A 13283-nucleotide genomic window follows, 5' to 3' on the forward strand; every position below is an offset into this window, starting at 1 on the left:
CTTTTCACAAGTCGTGAGTGACTTGGAGCAGTCACAACTGTTTCATTTGAAATGTAGGTATTTCATGCTTAAATGTGAGGCATCTCACTACTCTGTAGAATTGATGCATTTGTTCTTAATGTATATTTCCAAGGTCATAAAGAATGTCATTTGAGTGCGGTTTTCATGTGTGCTATTACATCTACAAAGATGGTGTACCAATATGGTGACTGATAACCTATTTTAGAGCACCTTTTCCATTGTGCTGATGGCTGCCGTCGACAGCAATTATCAGTACACCATAATTGACGTTGGTGCTCAAGGTCGGCAGAGTGATGGAGGAATATTGAAAAGCTTGGAATTCGGGAAGGCACTGGCCAGTGGGACTCTCGGTACACCTTCTGCAAGCTGCCTGCCTGGTACAAGAACTGTCGCACCCTATGCCTTTGTTGGGGATGAGGCATTCCAATTACGCAAGGATTTCATGAGACCCTTCCCGGCAAAGCAGCTCACTGATGAAAGGAGGGTCTTCAATTACAGACTGAGCAGAGCAAGGTAAAGCATGGGAAATACTTTCAGTATTGTGGGTCACTGCGATGATGTTGAAGAAGCCTATACTGCACGTGTATGCACAGCATGTGGTATGTTTCTTTTTCTACGTCCTTCGTGTTTTTAGCACTCTGAGCTTTTATTAATTATACAAAAGTGCAGAAGTATTAATTTATCTGATATTCTTGTTGCATGGATAGCAGATTATCTTTCTGGTTGCATGCAGTTTGTTTCAATTGATGGTAACAACTCTAGCTATCTCCCCGTTACATCCGGTATATGGCCATTGCTGTTTCTATTGTACATTAATGATATTGTACACCTGATGCAAAAATTCGACTCTTTGCAGATGCCTGCATTTTTTGTGAAATATCTTTCAGTGCATGAGCAAACTGAACTTGATTTAAACCTAGCATATATAGTTTGATGAGTGGGGCACGGCTTTGAACAAAGGCAGAACGGTCCGTCTTTGCAAAACACATAAGAACCTGCTAAAATAAGAGTACACACTGGCCTCTGTCCCGCTAAAGGAAGTTAAAAACTACAAATACCTAGGTGTAACATTCACTAATACCCCTTCTTGGAAATCACATCTTAACAATAATTTCCCTTGTGTTTTCCGAAAAACTTGTTTTAATGACACAAGCTCAGAAATTGAACTGCCAGTGTTAAATTACTTAGCAATGTTACTTTTATTAGACGCAAGCTAGAATATGCTATTATTATATGGGACCCCTTCAATAAACATAACAGAAAAATTGAAAAAAATGAAGAGAAAGGCTATTCATTTTATCTACTGCAAGTTTAAATGTACCGATGGTTAATGCACCGAGTGCTTTAACAATAATTTTTTATTTGCTGACAGTGTCCTGCATGTTTGCCTTGCAGAAGGTGTGCCGAGAATGCCTTTGGGATTACAGCAGCAAGGTGGAAAGTGCTCCTACGCACAATAAACCTCCATCCGACTAACGTCGATTATATCATCAAAGCAGCCTGCATCCTGCACAACTTCATAATGAAGTTAAATGCACAGAGGCATGGATACGTGGACAGAGAAGATAGCTTTGGAAATGTGATACCAGGCCACTGGCGGCAAAGTGTGGGAGGAGATGCTCAGGATGGATCACAACCAAATTATTTTTCGCTTGCTTCTACACATGCTCGAAATTTCCACACACAGGCAGCAGATGCGCGAAACATCTTCACTGCCTACTTCTGCAGCACATTTGGGGAAGTTGCTTGGCAGTGGCAACAGCCGGGCGTGTCAAAAGATGTTGCTTTAAAGCATCTACAGGAGCAACAGCTTTTGCCACTTGCAAGGAAGTAAATTTCATTGAATGTATTTATTCAAATATAGGTCACATGCCTTCCCATGAGTTTTCGATGTTCAAAATCTGTCAGGTAGCAGCAGGATTCCTCACCTTTGAGATGCTCTCTAATGAAGCTGATGTTCTCTATGTAGTATTGGTTGCTTTCATCTCAAACAGGCACAACCACTTGTCCACAGAAGCATCATCTTTGGTGTACTTGGTCAGGTCGATCTTCTTAGATGTGCTCATGGTGCTGTTGAGGTAAGTCCTATCAACTTATGCGATGAATCAGTCATGGCGTCAGTCAGAACACCAGTTTATTGACAATCGGCACCCATCCTCATCTTCATTCCCTATCCACCCGTGAACCGTCACATGCAAACATAAATCCTGGGGCAATTTCATATTGTAACGCACAGTTGAGTGACGGTACTTTAATCATTTTACCTTGGGCGAACTTGTGCCTGAAAAACAGCGAAACGAGAGCCTCACTAGAACGTCCAGTCTTTTCACAAGAGACCCGCACCTCTTCTTCTCTTGTGCCACTATCTTTCGCAGGTAGCAGTAAACAACTGGACGGACGCAGGAGGCGGCTGGCGTGCGTAATTTGAAATCATCTTGTCATTGTCCGTCTTCCAAGAGTGCATCGTCCCGATGCTCATACAGAGGGCGGCGTTTTCTAGACTCATGAATTTGCAGTGCTTGTAGGCGGAAGCAGTTATTGCCTGTCGTAGTACGGCTTCATTCGGACGACATGGACGATTTCTGTTCGATGCCGCTGTTGTGATGAGGTTACTTGACCTTCTGGAGCAACCTCGTAGTTCAAGGGACTAATTCGGCGAATTATCCTATACGGGCCAAAATAACGATGAAGAAGCTTCTCGGATAGGCCGCGCATCCGTACGGGAGTCCAGGTGCATACTTTACGTCTCTTCGTCGCAAGTTGTATCGCTCCGCGTCGGTTTGCTGTTGCTGCTGAATGCGGTGTTGCGCCAGCTGCCATGCTTCTTCAGCTCTTTGTGTGAAGTCACTGACGTCATTGTCAATTTCGGAGGTCATATCTACTGGTAGCATTGCATCTAAGGTCGTGGTGACGGTCCGGCCAAAAACGAGTTGGAAAGGTGTCATTTGAGTGGTCTTTTGCACAGCGGTATTGTACGCGAACGTTGCGTATGGTAGTATCCTGTCCCATGTTCGGTGCTCCGTGTCCATGTATACTGACAACATATCAGTCAGCGTTCTGTTAAGTCGTTCAGTCAGTACATTTGTCTGGGGATGATATGAGGTGGTTTTTCGGTGACTGGTGTGCGTCAATTTCATAATGGACTGTGTCAAGTGGGCAGTAAATATGGTTCCTCGATCCATGATGAGAACATTAGGAGCGCTATGCCGTAGTACTATGTCAGTGACAAAAAAAATCGGCTACTTCACTGGCCGCTCCCCTGACAAGAGACCCTTTGTCGGCATATCGAGTTAGGTAGTCAGTTGCAACTACAATCCAACAATTTTCTGATGACGATGTGGGATAGGGGCCAAGTAAGTCCATTCCCACTTGTGCGAATGGAGTTTTCGGTTGCTGTATCGGTTGTAGGAGACCTGCTGGCTTGAATGGTGGTATTTTACGTCTTTGGCAGTCCCGGCAGGTTCTTACGTAGTGTTGCACAGAAGTCAATAACTTTGGCCAGTAATACTTCATGCGGATGTGTGCGAATGTTCTGCTCACTCCTAAATGTCCTGCTGATGGGTCGTCGTGGCATGCTTCAAAAATCTCGAGTCGTAACTTGGAAGGTACGACGAGCAGAAATGTCTCTGCACTATGTTAAAGATTTCTTTTGTACAGGACATTATTTCTCAGGACGAATGACAACAAGCTGCGAACAAAAGCTGGTGGAATGTCGACAGGGTGTCCTTCTAGGTAATCAATGAGCAGGCGTAAGTCCGGTTCAGATTGCTGATGCTGAGCCATTTGCGATGTTGTCACAGCTCCTAAGAACGGGCAATCCTGTCCATTTTCCCTAAGCGTAGATTCCGTGTATTCAATCGGTGCACGTGACAAGCAATCAGCATCACTGTGCTTGTGACCGGACTTGTATACGACCGTTATATCGTATTCCTGTAGCCATAAATTCCATCTTGCCAGCCGTCCAGATGGGTCTTTGAGATTCGCCAGCCAGCACAATGAATGATGGTCGCTGATAGCTCGGAATGGTCAGCCATATTAGTATGGTCTAAACTTGCTGATGGCCCATATCACCGCAAGGCATTCTTTTTCTGTTGCCGAGTAGTACCCCTCAGCCTTGGAAAGTGTTGGACTAGCATACGCAATGACTCGTTCCTCTTCGTTTTGCCACTGAATGAGGACGGCACCGAGGCCTAAATTGCTTGCGTCTGTGTGAATATGAGTTTTGGCTTCCTCATGGAAATTAGCAAGCACCGGGTGGTTCTGAAGACGCTTTCGGAGCTCATTGAAAGCATTCTTCTGCTCATTGAACCAGCCGAAAGGCATGTCTTCCTTTGTTAGCTGCGTTAGTGGTTCAGCGATCCTTGAAAAATTTTTGACGAAGCATCTGGAGTAGGCGCAAAAGTCCTAAGAATCGCCTGACAGCCTTTTTGTCGGTTGGTTTTGGAAATTTCACCACTGCTGCAGTCTTCTCAGGGTCTGGGCGAATGCCTTCTGAACTGACGACATAGCCGAGGAAAAGGAGCTCGCGAAAGCCGAAATGATATTTCTGCGGTTTTATCGTCAGACCTGCTAATCTAATAGCTTTCATCACAGCCCGCAGTCGTTCTACATGCTGCTCACAAATAGCACTGAAAGCGAAAAAAATAATGGAAATTGTGCCATGCTGTGCCAAATCAGCTGTGGCTCCTCCAGGCATTGGCGAAAATTCGCCAGCGCAGTGTGGGCCGTAACTTTCATGTTCTGGCCACTAGTGGGTGTGAACAGGTGTACACATTCACTTAGTGTGAACTCCAGATGTTGCAGTGCCTCAATCGCGAGTCTAGTAAGAGGCAAAGCAAAGTCAGTCATGAGCAGAAGCAAGCTTTGAGCTAGTTGAAGTGTAACAGCCCAGAAATTTCATGGTACTAGCTAGACGTGGACAGGGAACACGTAGAATATGGCGTCCATTCCTGTGTGTTCTCTGTTCACATCTATTTGCGCTGCAGAGCTTTTTGATTCAGTCACGTGAGTTTATACACCTTCTGTGTGGTTTTATAGCTGTTCAGCTGTCACATTGTTAGCACCGTCTCCATATAAGATGCATTTGTTGCCCGCATAGGGCACCTCTCATGTAGTCCTGCTAACAGTTTTGTTTTTCACTGATCATGCATATGGACCACCCTACAGTGACGGAGAACATGACAAAAAAGCTTATTGGTGTTATTCTAATGATGCCTTTACTGTGCTATAAGTTGGTGCAGATTGTACACGTTTGTTTATTGTGCTTTCTGCAAGCTGGACAAAGTGCAGTCAATAATTTTTTGGAGGACTTCTAGTTTGATATTAACTGAGATGTTACTTTGTGTGCATGTTTTTTCCATGTTTTGTTCTGTTATGTGCATGCTGTTTTAATTGCACAGTGCACCTCATGGCTGTCTGCATGCGTGCAGCAGTGACTATTATAGATTGTTTCGCGAGGAGAAATTTCACTCTGCATTTTTTCACAGTTCCAACATCTGAGCTTGCGGGCTACACAGTCTCATTTCACATACACTGGTCGTGCTGGCTGATTTTTGCATATTACAAACAAATAAAGATATGGCTAAGTTCAGAGAGACCACCTACTTCTAGCAAAGGGAAACTTGAGCCTTGAGGTTGCAATTGGAAATGCAACTGCAATTCTTTCGAGACATGAAGAGACAGGTATCTAATCGTAATAAAGTATTTGAGGTGCTTCTATGCCATGCTGCTGCATTACTTAAAGGGACACTAAAGCAAAACAGGAAATCAGTTTAGACTAATGAAGCATTGTTTGAGAACCCTGCAGGCAGTCATTTCAAAAAAAATTGTTTGATTATTAGATGAGAAAATGAAGGTCCAAGTATCAGTATTTGAATTTCGCGCCGAAACCCCAGCGCCGGTACGTCAGCGTGACGTCAGGGATTCCAAAGTATGTTTTCGTATATGGGCCGCGTTGGCTGAATAAACGTTCCCGAAACTTGCCACGTTTAATATTTGGTTCTTTTATAACACAATGCAATCAATCTGCACCGCTATATATAGTTAGTAGGCCTTAGAAGATGACGTCAAAATCCAAGACGTCACAGCCCCTAGGTGCGGGAACTTAAGTAGGCGTCGCCACCCGTATTTCGTTCTTGCGCTTTTTCTGACTTACCAAACGTCCAATCGTTGTAAGAGTGGTGTTTTTTGTGTTGTAGAACGGTAATTTACTGACGCAAAAGAAATCATTTTTCACTTTAGTGTCCCTTTAAAAATGTCTATGGTGTTCGTTTTCTTTTTCACATCATTTGTTGAGAAGCACCTCTTGTCACTTCACCAGCACCTAATACAAAAATAGTATGAAAATGTCTTTAGGCTGCTCAACACTTTTTTAACACGTTCACTGCGTAGCCCGTTATCATAGTTTTGATCTCTGTGCGTTGTGGCCCACCGCGGGCCACCCGATGCTTTCCGCGGGTGCGGCGTGACACACCGGTGGGGCACACTTCTGAGGCTGTTTTTTCCGCCTGCTGAAAGATGGCTCTACTGGCATGTTCGGTCGCAGCTTGCGCGGGCTACTTCAATCATGCATGTTAGCGCAGAAAATCATCACGTGGTTCACTTGGCCCGTGCATTTCCAGGAAGTTGCTTCCCCTGGGGCCGCATTTTATAAGAATCCATTGTCCATTTTCCGCTCCATTTCGCGTGACGTAAGCCTGACGGAATCATCAGACGAAAGCAGCAGTCGACCAATCACAGAAATGAAAAGCAGCAGACACCTGCGTTGACGATAGCATTCGCCATTCGTTGCGGGCTGTGGTTCAATATGGGCTGCAAGGTGCATCCAATAGTGAGGTCCGGTCGCCAATGAGCCATTAGTCAGGTCACTTCCCACGGACGTTTGAACGGCACGGCTATGTCATCAAACAATAATGACCTGACGTCAAGGACCAAACGGACCATAAAAACAAAATGGATAATGGATTTTTGTAGCATACGGCATCTGGAGAACGGGCCGTTTATCCAACCACTGCAGCACCTATACGCCGTTGTGGGATTCAAGACCAACGACTTCCCCCTTTTTTACTACTACTTCTTCGGCATGCCCCATGCCCGCTACGGCATTAGATTTTCCGGCATATATTTGCATTTTCAATGTATAACCCTCCTTCGTGCAGGCCTTCTATAGATTGACTCCATATTTGCGGGTTTTACCAGGGATGTATTGCCTAAAGGCGAGGCGCCCACGCCACGGAATCATCGTTTCGTCAATGACAATCTGTTTGCCTGGCTCCAACACTGAGCATAAATTGCGATTCATTTTTTCCATCAAGTGTTGAATACGACAGAGACGACCCTGCTGTGCGCTCGGTTCCTCGTTATCTGCGAAATGCCAGAACCTTAGTAGCAGGAGAAACCGGTCGCGGGCCATGTTCTGGCGACTGCAGTTTACGCCGTACAGATCGCTTCTTGCCCAATAGTGCTGTAGATTAGGAAGCCTTACTAGACCCATGCAGATCAGTAGACCAATGAACAGTCATTATTTGCACGTTTGTCTCAGTCCATTTCTTCACGCGCGATTTCTCTTGTAGGACTCTCTTGCTCTTGCTTCCCGTACCTGTTTGTCTCATGTCGATCATGTCCCAAATGTCATCAGTCAAAAAAAGAGAAAACAAGCCGAGAGCATCGTTGCTAGTCGGGAGGCTGATTAGCACAGGAGGGCTCGAATACGACATCGCTCCGACTCTAGTCGTTATCGCATTCTAGCTTTCGGCAGGTAATGCAGCCTGAACATCACTATTTTCCGAATCCTCAGATACCGCTTCACCGCAAACGCTTGACTCACCATCCCACAGTTCAGAATTTTCCAATAACTGCTCGAGGCTGTCATCGTCGCTGTTTGAACACTCAACGTTCGCTGGAGCAGAAGTTGTGCCGCACGAAGTGGATGGCTGCGTATTTGGGCTGCCGTGTGTCCCGGCAGATCCGCTTCTACCGCAGGGTCTTTTCTTCTGGTTTTCTGTACCTCCGTCGAATTTTTGACAGTCCACGATTTTTGAATGCTCGTAAAAAATGGAAAGTACAAGGATGTAGACCACTAGGCTTGGCACTGAGAGTAAGCCAAGTTACTGCGAAGAGGACGGACTAATTCTTCAGCTGAGCTCTTGAACACATTGTGAGCGCTTTTAAAAAGTATGTTGCGCATATGGAAAGCGCCCGAACAAAAGGCTGGAGCGGGTAGCTGGAACATTTTCTGCGCCGCTTCCTGATAGCCGTCAGCTTTATCATCAGACGCATTGCAAGCGCCAATGTCAATAAATATAGGCGCGCTTTATATCTCTACCGCCATCTGTGATACCATAGTGAAAACGCATTTTCATGCATTTGTGGAAGCATATCATCGCCGCACTGCAAGAAACGCCTCGTTGTTTGCGCCAGCATGGCTGGACTGCGTTGCGTGACCCACCGGTGGGCCAAGACGCAGTGAACGTGTTAATGCTGCAGGTGCAGAACGCAAGGTGTAGCAATTGTAACCCCACTTTGCAGGCTTGCATAAACAAGACTGCTCCAGAATCATTTTTACCTGCTTGAAAAATCGCTGCAGGATCACTTTTCACATTCCCAACCCCTGTATGTGCATCAACTGTACTGTTTCTGTCAAAATGGAGTGACAATAAAAAATTCAGTTGTGGTGAGAGTCTGGTTTGTTTTCGGGTCATCGGTGTAGCACATCTCAGCACAGCAGGTAATTTACATTGTCCACGTTACACACATGAACACTAATTTCATGAAAAGTTAACTAGGTATATCCTGTTACTTTCTGTCACGATTTTGTTCAGAAGAGAGTGGCTGTATTCATCATTTTTACTAAGCTAACATCAACAGGTGTTGCGAAACTTTTCATACTCAATGCCAGCAATAGTGGCACTGTGTGCACAGATGCTCACTCTCTGCTCGCAGTTTTCATGTACAGCTGGTTATTTATTTTACACATACACACACACACACACACACACATACATACACATAGGGGCTGCAGTATGTGTAAAATAAATAACCAGCTGTACTGGCCTTTGCGAGAAAATAGAATTCTGCGACATTATCACATTACATCAGAAGGCCATGCAAGCCTTACTGTGCTTCTTGATTTTCATTGGCCTGTGTAAATGCCTTTTTCCACTACCTCCTAGTACAGGGCAGCAAAGTCATAACTGATTAGGTGAATGGAAGTGAACCTTTAAAATTCTTTATGTAGTCCTACAATGCAAATGATATTTATTCTGGAAGAGAAAATCAAGTTTCATATCTCCATTTATTTTCACTAGTCTAAATTCTTTTACAACCTGCAGCAGCTTCAGCTGCAGGTCAATCTTCTTTTCCGGCCTTACAGTTCGCATGTGTTCCAACAACGCGAGGGCGAAATGTTCGTCCATATCTCTTGGTTTGTAATTATTGAGTTGGTTAGCGACATTCTGTAGCTCCTTTTCATACATGTCCCTATTTCGTTTATTTTTTGTTGTGGCTGGATGGGTGTACAGGTTGGCTCGTTCGGTGTGCTCTCGGCCGAGATTGTGTCCTCTGCTGTGCCGGATGCCGGTGTCAGTGGCACATCTTGTGTGCACTCGGATGTCACTGACACAGCATCTATATCGCTGCAGCTGCCTTGGCTGCTGATGTCAAGCAGCAGTTGTTCGGCCGTTTTCATGTTGCCAGATGTTCTGAAAATGTATATATGATCACATTCAACACCAGTAAAAGACTAACAAGCATCCACATTTCTCCGAGTTGCCAAATGATGTTTGCGACATTTGATAAGTTGGGCTGCCAGCCTTTTTAAGGGAGCTATTTTAAGATGAACGCCCTTTCTCCAGAGTTTACAAGAATTGCTCAGCCATCTGACCAATCTGTTTATCATAAAGAAAAAGCTGCTGAAAGCACTGTAGCTTCTACTATGAACAAGCTATCCTACCTGCCTGAGTGTAAATGAGTCAAAGGTACTTTTATTTCTCCATGAGAAATATTGTGGTAGTGGGGAAAGAAAGCTACATATTGCAGCTTGACAAGGCACGAGCCCCCTACAGAATTCAACAGCAAGTGAGCCGTGGTTTACGTCTAAATTATGCATGTGCAGGAACAAAAACTAAGTTCTGCACACCCAATAAACATAGCAAAAGGTATCAGTTGAGATGCATTCTTACAAAAAGCTGTGCAAAGCATTGAAAACCAAAACTATGACCGAAATAGAATAACACTTGGCTTATTAAACCCCAGGGTGTGCACTGAAGACAGGTTAGAATGCTAGCCATCCCGAATCTGCAATCTACTTGCGCCCCTCATTCTTGCACGAGAGCCTGTGACTGGTAATAACAATTGGCAATGAATTTTTAAATGTTTATCACAACAACCAGTTGCACCATTCCACACCATGTATAAATGAAGGCCCCCAGTGATGCAAAGCCGAGATAAAACTCTGAAAATGCTTTAGAAGTGCAATGAACTGCAGTCCGACTATACACAGCATGAAGGAAGCGAGATTGATCTACCGATAATTGGTTCGTTAAAAGTGAACTTACAACTAATGTGTGCAGCAGCAATGTGTCGCTATTTTTTTTCTTTAGCTGAGCTGTAATGCTAAAGTTTATTTTAAGCTTGCACTAAATCTGGAAATTTAAGTTTTTTTTTTCTTGCTTTCAACAGAGTTTATGGGTGTTCTTTCTGCAATACAGGTTTTACAAACTGGGCACTGCTGCCTAAACAGGTTCACCGATGAAAACATGACTGGTTCTAGAAGGTCACAAAATTTACACCAAAAAACTTACGGCCTTCCTTCAACACTGTCTTTTAAGAACATTAGCAGTTCGAAATATGGCCAAGCCACGTGCTCTGTTGCATCCGTCTCCTCCGCACCGGCTCCACTCTTTTGTTCTTTCTTCATTGCCATAAGCAAGCGGCGGAACTTATCCCGCAGGGATTTCCATCGGGTCTGCACAATATTCTCTGCAAAAATCGTAACACCTGTTAGCTTCGCAACTCCACGCCTGGCAACCATGAACCTCAACTGCCCCGGACACTACACCTGCGTGTTCTAGCCATGAACACTATTTGACGCATATATTTAGCTTTTATTTAAGATATTCACCTTCGGATGCAGCACACGCTGGGAAATAAAATTGGCACGGCACCCACTGACAAGAAACAGTCTTTAGTTTGCAGTTACTGTTTCAGTGGCTTCAACATTGTCAACTTTGCCTGCTTAAAGAACTTGTCTCTTGAAGTGTGCAAAAATTGGAAGCTTTCCAATAACGAGAAGAATATGGTCCTACTGCAATCAATCATCGAATCAAATAGTCATATTTTGAAATAAAATGCTGCGAATACTTTGTTGCGAATACTCTGTGGCCGACAGTACATGATGAAACATTGCAGTTAAGCAAAAATGCGATATTAATCCAATCCACAATGGCCATAACACACTGAAGCACGAAGCATTGCTCAGTTGGCCACACTTTCTCGGCTAAACATTATCACATGCAATAAATTGTTTAATCGCGGAATTCAGCAATGGGTGAAGTTTGGCACCATTTACAGATTCAGCACCTGTGTCCACTCATCGCAGCATACTTTATACCATAGTAGTAGCATCAGCTGTGAGAATTCAAAGAGAAAAAACAGCTTTCTGTTACAGCGAAGCTGTACATGACACCCGGGATTGTCTCCGTCGACACATCAATCTGCGAATTGAAGCGAAAAATGCACACCCCAGTGTTCGTTCAAATAAAAAAACACGCAAGAGGTGTCAAAACTACATGCGCGTTCGAACAATGCAAAGCACATGGGGTCATTGCATGAGTTTCCCGGGAAGCAGCACTGTAGCCGTCACAGTGTGGATTGGTGCTGTTTTTTTTTTTTCACTAACCCTAATTTTTTTTTTCACTCTGCCATCGCCGCAGACTAGCATATCTGGTCGCAATGGTATACTGCGATATTAGGTTGATACGACATTCGCAAAATATTGTTAAACGATCCTACATTCGTAAACGTTAAGACACATTTCAGAGAGTTGGAAGGCATGCAATTCAAACGCAAAAATCTTACCAGCATTTGGTACACCCGGCAGGACGATGGCGGCGACTTCAATCCACAAAACGTTTTTTTCAACACGATTCTTGTGTTCCTTGTGTTTGGTCTGCTACAATATCGGCCTTGCTTCTACAATTGCTATAAGAAGCTCGTTATCGATGTTCGCCGGTAGCATGATTGAAGCAACCAAACAAACAGCAATGGCGGCGCGAACTGCGAATCTGCGGAAGTCTCTTGCAAGAGTTGCCAGCAGCGCGGCCGCGCCCTGCCACACGCTGATTGGTCGGCGCTGTCGAGCCGCTTCCGACGGCGGCGGCGAGATCTGGTGTCCCTTGAGCACGACGTTTTGGCTTGGCGCCAGCCTCAGCGTCGACGCCGAGCGACGCCGGGTGACAAAACGCCAGAAAACGCCGGGAAAACGCTGAATGTGGGGCGGCCTTAAGGCAGGAGAGGCTGGAAGGTCACTTCCGCCTCTGGCCGAGCGTAACACTATGCACTCTCGCAGTGCAGTGAGAATGCCCATATTTATGTTCAGAATTGTCGGAAAAAGTTGCGGACGACCAGCCTCACAGTCTAACTTGCGGAGTGTGAACTCCTTTGAACGCTAAAGCGCAATGCTAGGAAGTAATTACTTAGGCAACGGTATCGAGATGGCATACACCGCGAATGGATCCGTTAGTCGGGTCACTACGGCGCGCACGCGCCTCCGCCCAGCCCGGCGTGGTTGCACACCGAAGGGGAGAAATGTGAACAAGAGAGGGGAACAAGAGGAAATTCTAACCCTCAGTAACGCCAACTTTCTGCATCACTGAGTTTGACAAAGAATAACATCAGCCCGGGCCTCTCCTTTATTTTTACTTCCTCCATGGGCAAACCTAAACTCCTACCATACAGGTTTTCACAGCAGCGGCAGGGCGTCGATGGAGGGGATTTAGACCGGCCATGTGCCGTCATGTCAGACGATGATGCAATTTTCGCTGCATCCGTGCATCGGTAGTCTGCGGGAAACCTCGAGTGAAACCGCTTCTGCAGCAAAATTGAGAATTGTAATAAAACTCGTTTTGTGGTCTCGCCTTAAGTCTTCAGTTAGCGCTCCAGGGCTATATCCCAATTCTATTCCATCTCCCATTATGGTATCTCGGTCTCTCATTCAATTCCTTTTCCATCTGCCCGATTGGTGTCCTGATTCCATTCAGTATGTT

General features: G+C 45.0%; 1 protein-coding gene and 1 long non-coding RNA gene across 2 annotated transcripts; one reads left to right on the forward strand and one right to left on the reverse strand.

The window, feature by feature from the left end:
- The first annotated feature begins 247 nt into the window (after positions 1–247).
- Positions 248–2400, forward strand: LOC129387891 (uncharacterized). Its single transcript, XM_055077628.1, has 5 exons — positions 248–534; positions 1417–1627; positions 1709–1851; positions 2016–2099; positions 2397–2400. Exons 1-5 carry the CDS (start codon positions 248–250, stop codon positions 2398–2400), a joined length of 729 nt encoding a protein of 242 aa, XP_054933603.1.
- A 6850-nt stretch (positions 2401–9250) lies between these two features.
- Positions 9251–12518, reverse strand: LOC126543072 (uncharacterized). Its single transcript, XR_007601931.3, has 3 exons — positions 12097–12518; positions 10821–10998; positions 9251–9719 (listed from the first exon to the last, which is right to left on the reverse strand). It is a non-coding gene; the product is annotated as an uncharacterized lncRNA (long non-coding RNA).
- Between the last annotated feature and the right edge of the window lie 765 nt (positions 12519–13283).

This window comes from Dermacentor andersoni, chromosome 2, assembly GCF_023375885.2.
Source record: "Dermacentor andersoni chromosome 2, qqDerAnde1_hic_scaffold, whole genome shotgun sequence".
In the NCBI taxonomy this organism is placed as follows: domain Eukaryota; kingdom Metazoa; phylum Arthropoda; class Arachnida; order Ixodida; family Ixodidae; genus Dermacentor; species Dermacentor andersoni.

What these genes read in the sequence shown, in the direction of transcription:
- LOC129387891 (XM_055077628.1), top strand. Translation starts at nt 248, where the DNA reads ATGGCTGCCGTCGACAGCAATTATCAGTACACCATAATTGACGTTGGT. An exon ending in TACAGACTGAGCAGAGCAAG is followed by an intron (nt 535 to 1,416) that starts GTAAAGCATGGG and finishes TTTGCCTTGCAG; the next exon opens with AAGGTGTGCCGAGAATGCCT. An exon ending in CAGGCCACTGGCGGCAAAGT is followed by an intron (nt 1,628 to 1,708) that starts GTGGGAGGAGAT and finishes TTCCACACACAG; the next exon opens with GCAGCAGATGCGCGAAACAT.